The 18,020-nt window shown below is 33.2% G+C and overlaps 1 protein-coding gene across 10 annotated transcripts in view; it reads left to right on the top strand.

Annotated features, from left to right (window-relative positions):
* The window catches only part of Deup1 (deuterosome assembly protein 1), a 91,963-nt gene extending 77,137 nt beyond the window's left edge, over positions 1–14,826 (top strand). For 3 of the 10 annotated variants that reach the window (XM_021252559.2, XM_021252560.2, XM_021252562.2), the window contains 3 exons: positions 3,164–3,360; positions 8,833–8,947; positions 14,238–14,811. In XM_021252559.2, coding sequence (XP_021108218.2) covers positions 3,164–3,360; positions 8,833–8,947; positions 14,238–14,414 — 489 coding nt within the window. In that variant the 3' untranslated portion in view covers positions 14,415–14,811. Of the gene's footprint in view, positions 1–3,163; positions 3,361–8,832; positions 8,948–14,237 lie in introns of all 10 variants that reach the window. The other 7 variants (XM_021252551.2, XM_021252552.2, XM_021252563.2 and 4 more) reach the window with 6 other exon arrangements.
* Positions 14,827–18,020: the final 3,194 nt, after the last annotated feature.

Here is an 18,020-nt window from a genome sequence, read left to right on the forward strand (position 1 = left end):
TTAAGGAAAAAACATGAAATAAGAGTCCTTAAAAAGCTTGTTATCAAGAAAAAAGGAATATGCTCTCAAATATAAAACATGTAGATACATCACTTGTCTAATTCTTTCAGGTCATGCTTATAATACTTATTTAATTATGCTACATTTAGAAAATTGTAGGGTTTGGATTTTAAAAATCATCACTATCATTCTTAATTACTTTAAACCAATAGTAGGCCAAAAATAGTCATAAATAAATCTAATTTTAAAAAAATAATGGATACAGTTTTAACTGAACAGCAGTCCATTAAGAATTATTATGTTTAGGGCCAGGGATTTAGCTCAGTGGTGTTGCCGCCTGCCTTGCAAGCGCAAGGTCCCAAGTTCAATCCCTAGTACCACAAAAAAAAAAAAAAAAAGAATTATATGTTTTGACTGATAGATGTCTTATTTGGACTAAATTTTTGAATATTATTCAAAGACAAGATTCTGGTTGACCTTTTTCAACCAGATCTGCCCACGTGAATTTTTTCTTTCTGGAGGGCAAAATTTTATAAGACTGTGCCTTCTTTATATTTATTGCAAATCTACTCTAATTTTAGAATAAGCAATCCTTTCTCTTTTAAAGCAAAAGAATGCAGATTGCTCTTTTTTCTTCATGTATGTCTCAAAAGAGTAAATATTGAGAATTCCTAAAGACAAATGCGTAACAAACAAGGAAATACTTTGAATGGCCTCCTTTTCTAAAGAGCGACTTGATTAATAAATTTATAAAACCCATCCCATATTATTTTGTGGAAAATTTGCCCTCCTGGAGTATTTTTAGGATATGTTTCTATGTGTTTTTATCAGTACTGATATTAATATGATAGCATATAAATAACTTTCAAAAATTTTAGAAAATTTAGAATGATTTTATGTGTGAGATGGCAGATCATATGAATGATGCTCAAAACCTTTCATTTAGAAACTTCAACAAGTAGGTTCTAAGCTGTAATCACTTACAGTCTAAAGAATTTTGAACCATAGATATTTGGAGGGTCACAAAAAGTTGTTTTAGGGAAGGGGAACAGGAGGTTAAAAAAAGAATTAAGATGCGTTATTTGCATGTACCAGTTCTCCATGATGAATGTAATCATTATGCATAAAAACGTATACTAATAATTTTTAATTTAAAAAACAAAAAAGATATTGCACTCAAGGTGTGCTTTTTATGCTAAAATATTACCCTTCTGAAATCAGACAACTATTGTTTAGTCAGCAGCTAATAAACATTTAAATCACTGGACTCTGAGGACTATAAACAGCCATGTAAAGTATTTTCATTGTGAGATTATAGCCTATTTTTTTAAACTTTTGAAAATTATAGACACTGCCTAGGAAGTTTCTTAAAAGAATTTAGTTGAAACAGCCACAGAAATGTCTTATTACTCCAAATCTCTCATTTTGTAATTTAAACATATTTTATTTTCTGTTCTGATAATGCAATAAAATTGACTGCTCTCTACCAGATAGTAAAATTTTATTATGAAGCCACATGGCTTCAAACTCTGTAATACTGACATGGTGTCAACAGTAAGATCAGTAGGTTGGTGTAGTCCAGAATCAGACATCAGTCTACATGGATTTAGTATATCATTTGTTACATCATCCAGCAGTGGAGAATTGATGTTTTAATCAATATGTGATTTAAATAATTAAAATAATTTATTATTCTTAGTCTCATCTCTCATTTTAGACCAAAATTAATTCCAAATAATTAAATGTAATATAATAAAATTATAAAACAAATGGAAGTACAGAAAAGCAAAGAAATAAAAATCTAAATTGATAGATTTAAGTTAAAAAACAAAAACAATTCTAGATATACTAAAATTAAAACTTTGGGCCAAAGATTTAACTCAGTGGTGCCGCTGCCTGTCTCACAAGTGCAAGGTCCTGAGTTCGATCCCTGGAACCAAAAAGAAAAAGAAGTTAAAACTTAAAAATCACAAGAAAACATACTTTCATGCAACTAAAAAACAATGAATTACTATCCCTAATGTTAAAAAAATTGTTTCAAATTAGTAAATTAGTAAAACAACAATACCCTAATGAAAAAATGAGCAAAGAATACAAGTAGACAATTGATAAATGATGGAATAAAATTGTCAGAAAATATGAAAATATACTCAACTAAAACGTTACTATTGCATCTGTCAATTTAGAATTTAACAAAATAATAATATTAAATTATTGTAAGTGATAAAATAGGATTTTTAATACATTATTGGTGGGAATTTATGAGACTAGAAATTATGAGATTTATAAGGAGAAAATATTGGCACTTTTTATTTGGGTCTTCAAAAAACATTCCTATAATTTATTCCTGTTGTCCCAGTCCTTGGAATTTGCCTAAAGAAAACAGAACAAGATTTTTGTATAAGGAAATCAATACAATGTTATTTATACTTTTGGAAATAAATTAAATTTCCAATAACAGAGGAATGACTAAATGAATTAATTTAAACCTCTTCAGTGCAGTCATTAAAAACTTATTTTTTTAGGTATATAGTGTTCAGAAAGAAAAAAACTATTCCCAAAACTTTATTGCATTTTTATATTATAATTTTATATGTATGTTTATATTTGATATTGACTATATTATATTTCTTATGAATATTTATATATTGATTACAATTTTATAAGTATATAATTATATTATTTATTGGATTTCCTATTGATAGAAAAAGACTAGACAGATAAGAATATTAATAGCAGTTATCACAGAGTAGTGGTAGTATGGAACATTTGTTTTGTTCTTAATATTCCCTATTTTCTATAATCATATGAATTATTTTAATTAGAAAAAATCTTTTAAAATTGAAATGTATGTTTGCATTATTAATCAACACTAACAGGTATACCTTATAAACACAAAAAAACCCTTTTTAATCTGGCCAGTTTGTGGTAGAAAACAGTAAACATTTTCTGTATTGAAATGGGCACTATTATATGCATTGTTTTTATATATGTTGTGAGAAAGCAGAGGGAAGGGAAGGAACATTCAAGAGGTAAGCAAAAGTAGAACCACATCACTTAGCTCAGGAGGAAGGGCCTTCCCATCACATGTGTCCAAACACACAGAAAATATGCACCCTTATACAAGTCAGTGTATTCAATGATAATTTATTTTATTCTCTAGAGTATGGACTTCACCAACAAGGCACATTCAAGGCACACATCTATTAGCAAACTGGAATATGAGAACAAAAAACTCCAAAGTGATCTTGCAAAACTTCATGTCAATGGAAAATCAGCATGGCCTTATCAGAATACCTATGAAGAAACAGGAAGTTATACCTATCAAAGCCAAATAAAAATGGAAAAAAATGAAGATAGGTTTGTTAGCTCCATTATATAAGTTTTAAAACATTTAATTGAAATCTATTTTAAGTAATTCAAATTATAACTTTATATGCTTTCTCTTCAGTTGTCTAAAATTTATTTAGTAGTGATAGGTGCTTATTTTATAAGAAATTTGTGTTATCAGTAGTTTTCAAGATATAACTTTGAGGTGGGTGGGGTGTTACAGGAGATTTTAGTTTGTTAGCCACTTCAGACCATTCTTCAAGCTGTAATATAGATATACAAGTAAATAATCTTACTTTTTATATCTTGGGAACAGAGAAAACTAGAATTTATTTATTAGGTTTTTTTTCATACAAAACAAAAAATACAGGAAGATGTCACTTCTGACTTACCTTCAGTAGTGTATATAACTGTATATTTACATTCTAGCCATGGTGACAAATGAGTGGTCATTTCATAGAGGGAATCTATGCATGTATATGAGAGGTTTTCTCAGAGTGAAGAGTATAAGGAAAGCCACTATCTGCTGTCCATTTTATGTCTATACTCTTTAAAATGTTTTAATTTAATAATCTAAGAAAGTATATGAACCAAAAAAATAGGCCAATAGATTTAACTGTAATAAAATATTTATGAAACCCAAACCATCTATGAAGGCCTTTTACTGTTTTCACAAAGTTGGAAAATTCTCAGCAAGATGTTTCTTTTTTTATAGAATTTCTTAGAGCCCTTACTATGCTAATTTACACTGTGAGTTTCCAAGAAAAGCTATGGTATACAGCATTCCTAAAACTTACTTGATATCACAGTAACTAACCTTCCATGGCCTTCAGAAAAGCTGAATTTATAAATCCAGACTCAACTTCAATACAGCTTTTTTATCAGAAGCTCATGATACTTAGCCTGAAAAACTTCACATATTGTTTTCATATACCAGAATATCCACAGCCATGGGAAATTTGCTTAACTTTTGTTACCCTTAAATTCCCATTTAACAAATAGGGATAATAATTTATAGAGTTTTTGTAAGCATTACAAGAAATAACCCATGTACAACATATAGTCCATAAATATTAGCTGTTATTACTAACAAAATGGTAAGTATTCATAAGAATAGTACTTCTCTAACAACTCACAGTGCCTAAAATGTATGTTTTGCTGAATAGACTAATAGGTGGATCTGCCGTTTCTTCAAAGATAGTCCTGTGCATGCAGAGGTGATACCAGGCTCATTTTAGAAATTAAGCATACCCAGTCCACAAGAGACAAATCCAAAGTCTGTGGAACATATTAAAAAACATGTCTCTTCAACATTCTTGTAGGTGTAGAGCAGCTGTCTCTTCTCAACCTCGTCCTTTGTGCTTTAGAAGGGTAGATTCTACTCTGCTACATGAAACAGCAACCATTCAAAAGCACTAAATTAATAACCTTCAAGTGGTTAAGGACGGGAAAGAAGAGAGGTTGAGGCACTGCAGTGGAATGCTGAGGTGTGCTGCAGTCAGCTCCTTGCAGTGGTGATGGCCCAGAATGAAGCTAATTGGGAGGATGAAAGAGACCTTTGGACCACAGCCATATAGTAGTTCTCTGGTGAATATGCTCACATTAATTGGCCAGCATAACAGAAAATCTATCCAGAGGGGTCTATCTTGATTTGGGTGTAAGAAAATTTTTTCTAATATAGAATAAATGTTTTACAAAGTGCTTTGCAAAGTGTAGTTCTCTTTAGGTCAAATCACAATTCCCGTGTAAGGGAAAGATAGGCCCAGAAAGATACTTCCTGTGTATGGCGTCCATCATTGCTCAGTACTGAGCATCATTGGGTGCAGAGCAGTGTTGCTTGTACTTGTTCGCAGAAGTAACTTTGAAAGCTTTAGATGAACGTACCAGGTGTTATTTAAACAAAAAGGCAGTTACTCTGCCTTTTATTATTTTTTCAAAGTATTTTTCTTGTTTCCATTGCCCCCTTTTTCTTTGTCAGGCAGTACAGAATGTGTTAAAAGTGCCTAACAAAAATAAGATAGTTGGGCACACAGAAAGGAACATAAGAAGTAAAATGCTCAGCAGGAGATTATCTTAATAAGCAGTTTGGACTGACTATTCTTGCTGCAAAGCCTTGTGTCCTGCCAGTTGCATTTGTTGAAAGTTTCATTAAATTTGTTTTAATGCATCCTGTGATTTCAGTGTTCTCCAATGACCTGGTTTTTAAAAGAAACAGCATTTCAAATGTTCTGAATAAATTATTACCATATAAAACCCACTATGGGGAAGAATTGTTGAAATGCAAGGACACTGTGAACTCAGCAAAGGAGAACTGTAAAGCTTATACCTCTTTATTAATTTTACCAAGTCAAAATGGCATCTTTTTCCCTTCACACCACAGCTCAGTGAAGTCAAGTAGTAAATGCTGTGTGTGTGTGTGTGTGTGTGGCATAAATTAATCAGAAAATACATAAATAATTTTTACCTATCAATGGCTATGCAATTAGGTCTCATTGAACTATTTTAGAAAGGAAAACCCTTTTAGGTAAAGGTGTATGAAGTAATGCTCCACAAAATTTTAAAGTCTATATTGTAAGGAAATTTTTGCTTCAACTAAGGAAGGTTTGTAGTACATCATTTAAGTAATATTTTATTCCCTCAACTCAATTTTTGTTGCTTTTCATTCTTTTCTGAAGTGATAAGTTTTTAACATTCACTCACTTAATATGTGAAGCATTTTAGGATATTTCAAAGCATTTATTTTCCAATAAGAAAGTTACTCAGTACTTTAAAAAACTTACAAAATGCAATTGAATTTGGCTAGCATATTTTGAGTGTTGTCTTAAAAGTTAGAGTTGGGAAGCTTCAGGATAGTTAGAAGCTAATTTGGAGTGTGGCATCCAGAAATATTAAGATGTAGATAATTTTAATGGTAAATCAATTTTTAAATAAATGGAGTTGGTATATAAAAGACATACTTAAAAGTGAATTTATGGTTTTAAAAGTTGTATCATATACTGGATAGATTTTAGTTATCATAGACATTAATCATTCAAACAGCTTCATGTCTAACTAATTAAAAGGTTTTAATACTAAAAAGCGACAAAGTCAGCAGTTTTGTCATAATCACTCATCAGATCTCTTGTCAATGAATGAATAGTTGAGAAGCTGAAAGTAAGCTGAGAAAATTTTGTGCCATGGTGTTGCTCAATAAGAAGCAAAACACTGCAAGCTGAAAGGATATAGGTCAGGAAACAATAAGCAGTTCACAGAATAGGGAATTAGAAGATGAGGCTAGAGAAAGGTCAGTTAGCATAGTTTATGATGGGATCGTTATTCCATAGCCCTGTGTGGGTGATGGAGAAATAATATTGGTGTACACATCAGAGGACTCCAAAAACTACACAGTTGACTCAGAAGTCAAGGAGATAGGGTTCTGCTCCCCAGCAAAGCAATTGGGTCCTACCAGAATCTGTCAGGGCCTTAGAGTAGGACCTGTGGAAAAGCTGATTGAAGAAATTAGCTCATGAGAGGATATTAAAGCCTTCTGAAATAACTTTTAAGATCGCTTTTATGTTGATATATGTAGCATTTTATCCAAGATGGTTTTATGAAGTATTTGAATAGCTATATTCTAGAAGAACTTGTCAGATATAAAGATGATTTAAAACAAAAGTGCTTTACTTCATAATGTAAGTCTTTCCTTTCAATCTCTATATTTTATTGATCTTACAATAAAAAGAATGTTCCTACATAAATTTTAGTAATTAACACCATAAAGCTGCATCTATACATCCATAACAAAATGTATAACTGAGATAATTATTTAGATAATTTAGAACAAATACTTTGCCTGAAATCTCTGTATAATTGAGATTAGAGAGGGAGATGTATTTCTTGAATCACTTTTATAATTATCTGTTTTTCCCACTGTGCTCTGAGGTACAAATAGTAGCCTCGCTCAAATTAAAGGTTCAGCTAAAGATTATACATATATGTACTGTGCAATTGTTATCATTCCATTTGAATTGTGACTTGTTTCTTCTTATTGTGCACATCATAAACCATGTTATTTCAGTTTAATTTGCTGTTCTGTTACCATGGTAATTATGGTTGGGAGAAGGGGGAAGATTTATTTCAAGATAAGTAAAAATGAGAAACATGTTGTGTTTGTTTTTATGTACTAATTTACAGATGCTTCACTTAACTTTATTGCTGTTTGTATGCATAGCTTTGCAAATGTTTGCATAATAAGAAACAAGTCTATATAGATTGATTTTTGGATAAAAACAGAAATATATGTGGAAATTTTTAACTGTGTCAATTTAAAATATGAAGGGTTTGAAAATGCTTAATACCGGTGAGGCATTTGGATTATTAATAAAAATAAATAATTTTAAATTGAAATTTTATGTTTTAATGGTCTTTGATGATTTGAATAAATTTAAACCCCATTTTCATGAAAGATGAAATCCCAAACAGCCCATACCATTAGGACTTTTTGTGTAATTTCAGTGTAAATTGATTTCTTTGTTTTATTACTACTTGTCTAGTCACCAAACCAAAGTTTAAAAGCTCATTGGTATTTTTTCAGTCATCTCTTCTACTCTATATTTTAACACAAACAAATTATACACTGTGACTTTCATCCAGTTTTTTAGGAAAAAAAAAGAACAACCTGGATTTAAGTCCAGAATCCAAAATCATTGCTTCTTGGCAGTTTATTCTAATTTAAAAGTAAATGAATAGATTATATAATCTAACTTTCAAGTCTCAGTTTCCTCATCTGTAGATAGTACCCATATGTTATGGTTATTTTAAAGATCAAATGAGTTTAAAAATAATAACATGTAATCCTTAGTTAGTGTTTGTGCTAGGTATTATGCTGAAGTGTTTTACACATACTAACCACTCAACTCTTAAAACAGTTTTTTCATGTGAGAAAATTTAAGTGACAGAGAGATCAAGTCAAGTCCTCAATATCACACAACTTACAAGTGGAGATGTTTAGGAAATGATATAAATTGAAAACATGCTGTAAATTCTTATGCCCTATAGAAATTAGAATTATTATACAAAGCCTTGATTAGCATTAAAAAAGTATAATTCTGTTAAGAAAGCCAGTGAGTTTAAATGTAATAGAGAATTTTAAGAGAATATTTAGACCTGTATCTATTTAGACTAGCAGGCATGTTAACTGTTTTGAGATTTTTCTCAAAGTAGCTTCAGTTATATAAACAGCCAAGAGATTTTTTTAAAAAAGTTTAAGACAGAAAGGGGAGCAATATAGGCAATTAAAATAGCATAATATTTAAAAATTACTGCTTCATTTTAAGTTATTCTAGGTCTTTCAAGTAAAGTAGAAATTATTCAGGAAAATCATATTCAAAGAAATAACCAGACAACAAACCCAAACATTTTGTTGATTTCCCCACTTAGACATCAGAGAAATCAAAATCCCTAGCTATATAAACAAACATATATCCTTGGTAAAAATAATGACAACCATTCCTTCTCTTTTAGACTTGGCCAAGATAGTGACGCAAATAGAAGCGCAACACCGCCATTGCCATCTTTGACATTCCAAACTAAAGAAATAACAAGTCCATTCATTAGTGATGATGAAGTATTCCCACTGGTGAGTTGCTGGACTGCTGGATTGTTTTTTTCTTTTTTCTTTTTAATTAAATTATTTTATTGGTACATTGTAGGTATACAACACAATTACATTTCTCATTGGGAATTGCACCTTTACATAATGCATCTTGGTTCTTATTTTTTCCCCATTCCTAGCCCTCCCTTCACCCTCTCCACCCGTCCCTATTTACAAAGACTTTATTTCCATTCTTTCCATTTCTCATCATTTTTCCTTTCCCTTCTTTCCTTTCCCCTGCCCCTCCCACTACCCCTACCCCTTTGGACCTTTTCTTCCTATTTTGTGTTATCCATTATTCATTCTAATCAATGGTACATTTTAGGTATACAATATAATGACATTCATCATTGGAAATTTGCACCTTTACATAGTCTCTCTTGGTTCTTATTTTTCACCCTTGCCCAGCCCTCCCTTCAACCCTTCCAGTCCTCCCTATTTACAAAGATTTTGTTCCTATTTTTCCATTTTCTCATATTAATCCCATTCCCTTCTATCCTTTCCCCTACCCCTCCCACTTCCTTCCCCTTTGCCCCTTTTCTTCCTATTTCACATTACCTCTTATACATTTAGTCCTTATTTACACTTTCAGTTTCTCACACCAGAGAAACTATTCGGTATTGACACATGTGTGTCCTATTTATTTCACTTAAGAGTATTGCCTCAATGTGCATCCACTTAGCTATAAATGTCTCTAATTTCTCATTTTTTATGGCTGAGTAGTACTCCATTTTATTAAAAAACCACATTTTCTTTATCCAGTCTCCAGTTGATGGGCATTTGGGCTGTTTCCAAGTTTTAGCTATTACATACTGTGCTGCTATGAACATGGGCGCACATACATCACTGTGGTATGATTCTTTTAATTCTTTGGGGAAGATCCCCAGCAGTGGAATAGTGGGGTCAAATGGGACTTCCAGTCCTAGTTTTTTGAGGTATCTCCATACTGATTTCCACAGTGGTTGCACCAGTCTACACTCCCACCAGCAGTGGAGCAGGGTTCCTCTTTCCCCACAGCCCAGCCAGCATTTGTTATTGGTTGATTTCTTGATAGCAGCCATTCTTTCTGGAGTGAAGTGGAATCTCAGCATTGTTTTCATTTGCATCTCTCGAATGACCAGTGATGTTGAACACTTTTTCATGTATTTGTTATTTCTACTTCTTTGTCTGAGAAATGTCTGTTCATTTCAGATGCCCATTTTCGGATTGGGTCTTTAAATTTGGGAGGTCTGATCTTTTTAAGTTTTTTATAGATTCATGGTAGTAGACCTTTGTCTGAGGAAGAGCAGGTGAAGATTTTTTCCCACATTGTGGGTTGTCTCTTCCCACTGCTGGTGGTTTCTCTTGCTGTGCAGAAGCCTTTTAATAAGAAGAGATCCCACTTGTTGATTGTTTGTGCTAGTTCACAGGCAGCTGAGGTTTTGTTCATAAAATCTTTTCCTACACCGATGTCTTCAAGGGTTCTGTCTAACCTCTGTTTTTTTCTTAAAGGGTGATTACTTTTACACTGATACCAATATACTAATGGTAGTTTCACAGTGCCACCGCTTCAACAGGACTCCAAGATGAGTCCTATTGACCATACCTATCTATAGAAAGTAAACAGACCCAAACATGTCATGAAGTATTTTAGCCAATGGTTGTTAACCTCCACTGCAGGGCAGAATTACTGGTGATGCTTTTTTAAAATGCAAGTATTTGGGACTCATTCCTGGATATTCCAGGCACCCTCAAGGATCTGTGTATTTTAAAGAGCTACAAGTGATCTTTTGTTCCTGTTTAAAAGCATCATTTTTATAGTCTCCAACATACATACAGAAACGTGTGCAAATCATAAATGGACAGCTTGGTGAATCATCACAAATGGGACACATCCATGTTACTATCAATAAGGTAACAGAACATTACCATTCCTCAGAAGCCCCTCTCTTTTACCTTCCCACTCTCTTCTACTTGCTCCTAAGGTAACCACTATGCTGACTGTTAAAGTCATTAATTAATTTTGTCCATTTGTGAATTTTATGTAAATTGTATTATAATGTATGTATTCATTTGAGTCTGGATTCTTTTGCTCAATATTGTTTCTGAGGTTCATCATCATCCATATTGGGTTTTGTTTTATTTTGTGGTATTGGGGATTAAATCCAGTATCCTTAGCTATAGTTTATTGGTTTCTGTTTCTCTGTAGTATTCCATTGTATATAAATAACACACATACCTGTGGATATTTGGTAGATTCCTTTTAGAAGATTAGGGAATTTTATTTTATTCCTAGGTTGCTAATTTTTTCATGAATAGATATGGGATTTTATCAAATACTTTTTTGCCTCTATTAAAATAACCATATAATTTTTCTCCTTTGCTCTATTAATGTGATAATTTTTCTTGATTATAGATTAATCCAATTTTGCATTCTTAGAATAAACATAATTAGATCACTGGATTTTGTCTATAAATATTTGGTTTAGAATTTTTATGTGATGCTCACAAGATAAATCGGCCTATAATTTTCCTTTAGTATCTTTGTCAGGTATTGGTATCAGATTAGGTTAACCTCATAAAGCAGGTGGGAAGGGTATTTTTCAGTTCTTGAATTTTCATTTGATTCCTTTTTATGGTTTCCATTATTCTGCTGAAATTTTCTACTTTGTGATGTATGAACATAAAAAACCACAGCTTTTTAAAAAAAGGTACAGTTTTTCATCTCAGAAAGAAAAGTAGTAGTACTTTTAGCAATTATCTTTCCCTTGTATTCAAAGTATATTATGTAATTTTTCAGTCCCATTTCATGATATACTAATATGGGATACAAATTATAAATAAATACACAATAGAACTTTTTAATGGATCAGAGTGTACTATGATTACTTTTCCACTTTTCTGGAATCTGTCACCTTGTATTGGCAAAGGCTGAAATTAAGATTTAAACTATTCTGGTAGAAAAAGAAAGCCTTAAACCATGAATGTTTGAAAGTTTAAGGATTTCTAAAGCCCCCAAACACTCATTTTTTCTTCATTTCAACATAAAATGCCAACATTTTCTAAATAGAATAAAATTCCACACAAGTAAAATAAGTAAAATGAACTGCCTTATTTAAAAGTTACGAGAATCTCTATGGAGACTAGTTTCTGCACCAACAAGACTTTGATCTTTACAGAGTAAAAGCAAGAATATATTCCAGCCAAGCCATAGGGAGGAAAAGGATAAGGTGCTAACTATTCTATTATTCTAATATCTGATGATCTTAGGGTTTCAGAATCATTAGTCTGCTGTAAAGCTGGTTCCCATGTCAGCATGTCCGTCACTCTGAGCTATTGGATAGTTTGCCTTTTCAGTGGACAGGAAAGGCAAATCCATAGAATGCATGTCAGTTCTGGTAAGGATAAAACATTATCCTTTCTAAGGTATAAGGCACCTGATTACATCTGATGTAATCGGATTGCCACCAAGAGGCTGGTTGGTCTCTTTGAGGGATGGTGTATCTCAGGAGCTTAGCTATATTTTCTGATGTGAGCAGGTCAAACATTCAGTAGCAACAGTAGTTACTACTGTTGGTGACAGGGAAATGCTGATGTTTCCTAATTTCCACTAGGTAGCCAATGACAGAAAATGGATCATTTCAAGCCATCCACTTGCTAGAGTGTCTATCTCACCCATAACTCAACAGCATGGCAGCAACTATTTTGCAAATAGTATATGGGTTTCTGTTTCTGTTACTGATGGCATACCTTGTTCCAGAATCCTGCCTGCAATATACCTTTTCCACTGAGACTTCTAAAGTGTTCCAGAAGGCATTTTTCTCTATCAGATATTCTTCTAACATAGGATCTACCAAGTCATTTGAGCCAAATAACAAGGTTGTTGTACCTTATCCTGGAGCCATTATGGAGCCCTTTAGTGTTCTAGGCTTGCTTCTATGTCACCCAATAAGTGGGTCAGATTATGCCACCCAAGAGTGGAATATTTTCAAGATGTATTCATTTCTAATTTATATAGATGTCCTGACATGTCCCATACCACTAAAAACAATATGTCAACCCCTTGAATCTCTGGAGCACATATATTTTCCAAGCTTTTGTCATACTTGCTACTTCCTGCTCATCAAGCCTTATTAACTTATGTTACAATAAATATATAATGTTCTATGTGATAGTCTTTGGACTATCCATGTGGTCTAGGCCCTTCCAGAATTTACTGTGACAATATCGTTAACACAAGGTGGGGGCAAGCCCATGGATCTACACTGTTGTCTATCCCATGTGAATGCTGACTGTTTCTAATCGTTTCTATTGGTGTTGACATTAGAAATAATGCATTTGCCAGATCAACAGAAGCATACCATATACCCATGTCTTGACATTCTACCCTCATAAAGATGCTTTACCTAGCACAGAAGCTATAACTGGACTGCTACTTTGATAAATTTGTAGTACTCCACTATAATCTGCCATTATTTCTAGTTTTGGTAGAGCCCAAACAGGAAAATTTAATCTTCTTAGAGCAAGGTTCAGTCCCGTTGTTCCTAATATAAATTATAAAAGAATAAAGGGAGTACACAACTAGAAAATTAAAAATTTCTCCAATTTTTTAAAGTTTAAGTTTTAAATTTTTTTAATTGAGGACTGTAAAATTATCTAATATTGTTTTTTATTCCATGGCCAGATATTTTATTTTTTCTTTTTCTGTAAATAAGCATTCAACAAGTCACAAACAATTAAATAGCATTTCCAAGATGGGTGAAATTGGGGTACTCATCATTCAGATTTTCCCAATAAGAGAGATCCCAGCATTATGCACCTAACTAGGTCCAAGTATCAATTATCCCCCTTGTTAGGGCAACCATTCATGTGTGTGTGTGTGTGTGTGTGTGTGTGTGTGTGTGTGTGTGTGTACAATTTACCCAATTCTGCCGTAATCCTTACTTTAGCTTTGGAGTTGCCTGTTTCCAGATGAGAATCACTCGCTTTGCAAATTAGTAGAGCATGTTTTAGGAAGATTCCCTGGTGGTTACCTTGTCCCTACATTTGCAGTTGGATATTATAATATTCACTTCTAGGGCTTTTTAATGTAATGGTCCTGTGACGTCTTAGCTCCTTGAGGATTTCATTAGCGGTAACTTCATTACACTGGTGGAAGGAGTTCAGCTCAAGATGTATTATTTCATTAACAGCTGCAGTGTTTGACAATATGTCAGAGATGAAGCATGCCTGGAAATATGAAGATTTAAAAAGGCTCTGTATTCTTCGTCTCATTTTTCTTTCTTTCTCTCTTTAGCCTCCCCCAGATATATCCTTCCCAGCTTCTTTCACTGCACAGCATTTCTTACTGGAAGAAGAGAAGCGAGCAAAAGAACTCGAACAGCTTCTAAACACACATATTGATGAACTGCAAAGGCATACAGAATTTACCCTTAATAAATACACCAAACTAAAACCAAATAAACGTATATGAGCTTTTAAACTTTTTGACCCCCCCCCAAAAAAAGCCCTGGCAAAATATTTACAAAGCTGATTAATGAAACTGAGGATTTTTTTGTCTTGAGTAAATAATTTCTGTAAGGTAGCTTTCGAAAATAGTATTTTGTTTGATAAAGCTATTTGTATTTCTACACTAACATTCTACATTTTTCTGTTCTAGAGTTACTGTGAAATAAACATGACTACTCCAAAAGATTTTTTTCCAGTCTAAGGAATAGTGTGGAATTAAAAAATGCAATTTTCCCACTTGAATCATGTATACTAAAAACCCATTTCCTCTGCAACAATACAAAATCAGGGAAAGGGAAGTGCTATATTCCTAATATAAATGAATCAAGTTTAGTTCAGTTGTATTAGGTTTGGAAACTCAAGGATTTTTTAAAATGAAAAATATTTCAATATTTTGAGCTATGTAAAATTTCTTTTGTTAAAAAAATGATATAGCTCTGCTGTTCTTACATTCACTTTTGCAATACCTCTGTTATAAAACCACAAAGGACATGTACTTTGTAATGTACATACTTAAAATATATATGTCAGAGATTAATGCTTTCCTGTTAATAATAATTATTTCATGGACCTGAACAAGATAAATCAAATACAAAGCATTTTTATTGCTACATTCTCCGTTGTAATTACCTCTGTTTTTAATATAATAAAGGAATTCAGAATTCAATGGACTTAAACATAAGTGCCTAGTTTGTATAGAACAATAGTAACATGATAGTGAACAACAAAATTCAAGTTACAAACACACAATAATGATAATTCAGTATTCTATTCTTTCTTTTAATATGTGATACATATATATATATATATATACATATATATATACACCTGTATCTGTCTATACCAACTACAGTGGTACCTTGGTTCACAAACTTAATTTGTTCCACAGTTTCAGAAAAGATGGCCACACTTGTGTTTCTGCAGGAAAGGTGGCCATGGTCCTGTTTGTCACCTGATACAGAGTTTGCAAACAAAAAATAAATTTTTGCCAAACACTTTTCTTTGCGAACCAAATTGTTTGCAATCAAAAGCATTCAGAAGCCTAGGTACCACTGTACATATAGAGACTATTAAAAATTCAAGGTAAATCCTACAGCTTTTATAGTATTTTTTCTTTTTAAAAGAAACAACGTTAACATATTGAAAAGGACGAAATGTCCTTAGAAAACAAATCTCATTTTTCTGTGAAAAATGAAGAGCATTATTCACTTTAGGTGACATGACCGTGTATAATTTTATAGTACTTTACAAAAGGTCTTCTGTCTTAGTTTAGGCTGCTATGACATAAATATATCTCACAGTTCTAAAGGAAGGAAAGTCCAAAATTAAGGCACCAGTTGATCTGGTGTCTGGTGAGGACCCAGTTCCTGGTGGAGAACAGGGATTAATGAGAAAAAAAAAAATCTATCCCATGTCTGTACATATAAGGTCACTAATCCATTATATTCATGGAGACTCCACTTTCATCTCTTCCTACAGACCCCACTGCCTAATACATCACAGTAAAGGTTAGGGTTTCAGTATATGAATTTGAGGATATACAAATATTCAGTCTATAACCTCACATAGCATTTTTCATTTAAACTTAAGACATCCCTGTGAAGTCAGTAAGGCTAGGATTATTGTCCTTGGGAGCCAAAGCTTTTAAGAAGTGTACCCAGAATCATGGTAAGTATGAGAGCCAGAAAGGAAATCTTGGCTTCTGATTCCTGGCTCTAGCTCTCATTACTTCCCAGTGTCACTTCTTATAAGCAAGCAGAGGTGGGCAAAGCTATATCCATAGGATGACAAATCATTGGAGGTGTACACAGCCCTTAGAATATCTATGAATACCTCAAGTGAGGAAAATAATAGGATTTATGGTACTTTTAAATTATTTAGTAATTTCTAGCCTGGACATAAAGAAAATAAAATATTTTTCCATAATATCTTTAGAAGATGGGAAGAAGAAGTTCATTTAGGAAAAAAGACACCCAATAAAAAATTCTTAAAACTTTATATTCCTAGTGAAAACAGAAAACATGAAAATTATAAATAAACATTCATATATACATATATAATATTAAGTGCCATTTAGTCTCTGCAGGGTAAAGGCATGGGTGAAAATTGTTTGATGAAATAAAGACTTAGACTACAGCATTCTTCAAACTTAGCAGAGCCAAGAAAACATGAATGTGAAGTGTGTCCAGGACCAGTGCTGATTTTGCCCTATGGATAATTACATCAAGTTCATATGTAAATTTGTTTTAAGTTACTACATCAGCATTCTACTTAATACGAATTTTCTAAAAAAACAATGGTTTTTATTACTTTCTGCTTCACAGCAGAAGTCAGTGTTTAGAAGGAATCATTTGCTGAAGTCCATCATATGTATAATCAAGATAAACAGCCAGCAACTCTAGCTGGACATTAACAGGAGGAAGGAGTGAGGCTTGTCTGCTGCTCATCCAGTCTCCACTGGCCTCTCCTACCTGGCTGCCCTCCACAAGCCAAAGGAACTCCATAGAAAAGTTCTGCCAGCTGTTATCATGGAAGGAAACTAAAGGAAAGGCACCAAACACGTTTTTCCACAGAAACCATATTGCAGAGAATGCAGTCTAAGAGCCAGTTTAGCAAGGTTTCAAGCAGAGCATAGAACCAAGGAGATTTTGAGAGCTACCCAGCTGACCCCAGGACCAGACTAGATTTTAGGGCTTTAAGGTTCTCAATACATTCAGACAGTTCAGATTTGTTGGGTATAAGATTCTGCATGCTTTGGTCCTGTGACCTTAATAAAGTTTCCATTTCCTTCTCTTCTTAGGCTTATTTCACTAACCTTGTCAGAGGATTCTTATGTGGATAAAAGGAAGTTATGTACACAGCAGAGTTTGAACATAGTAAGCACGGAGAGCACATGCTAGCTGTAACCACTTGTCATCCTTGCCCTCTGAGGCATTAGGTCTGAGTCCAGAAGATTGAATATGTCCTCAAAGTATACTGTCATTTTGAGGACTATATTCTATCCACTACCCATAAGTTAAATTCATTTAATGACTAACAATTTCATAAAATAATTTAATAATTTGGTGTGGTGGTGCATGCCTGCAATCCCAGAACAGCAAAAGCTAAAGCAAGAGGATTACAGATTTGAGGTAAGCCTGTTCAAAGCCAGTCTGGCCTACATAGCAAGACCCTATCTCAAAATAACAATCAGAAACAATTTACATGCCATGAAATTTACCCACTTCAGGGGGATAATTCCATGATTTTTACTAAGTTTACAAAGTTGTATAACCTTTGCCCCAGTGCACTTTTAGAACATTTCTATCACCCCCCCAAAAGATCCCTAGTACCCACTTGCAGTTTCTCCCTATTCCCATGCCCAACACCAGGCCTGAACTACTATATAGATTTACCTGGACATTTCCTATAAATAAACCATATAATATGTGGGGTTTGCATCTGTCTTCTTTCACTTAACATAATGTTTTTGTGGTCTGTATTGTGTTGTAGAATCTACCGGTATTTTTTTCTTTGTTTTATTGCTCAATAGTACTATACTGCTTGAATAAATTGTTTCATATATCCACTT

This window comes from Heterocephalus glaber, unplaced genomic scaffold (genome assembly GCF_053883595.1).
Source record: "Heterocephalus glaber isolate CG9 unplaced genomic scaffold, H.glaber_assembly_v1.0 deba00001429, whole genome shotgun sequence".
Classification (NCBI taxonomy): domain Eukaryota; kingdom Metazoa; phylum Chordata; class Mammalia; order Rodentia; family Bathyergidae; genus Heterocephalus; species Heterocephalus glaber.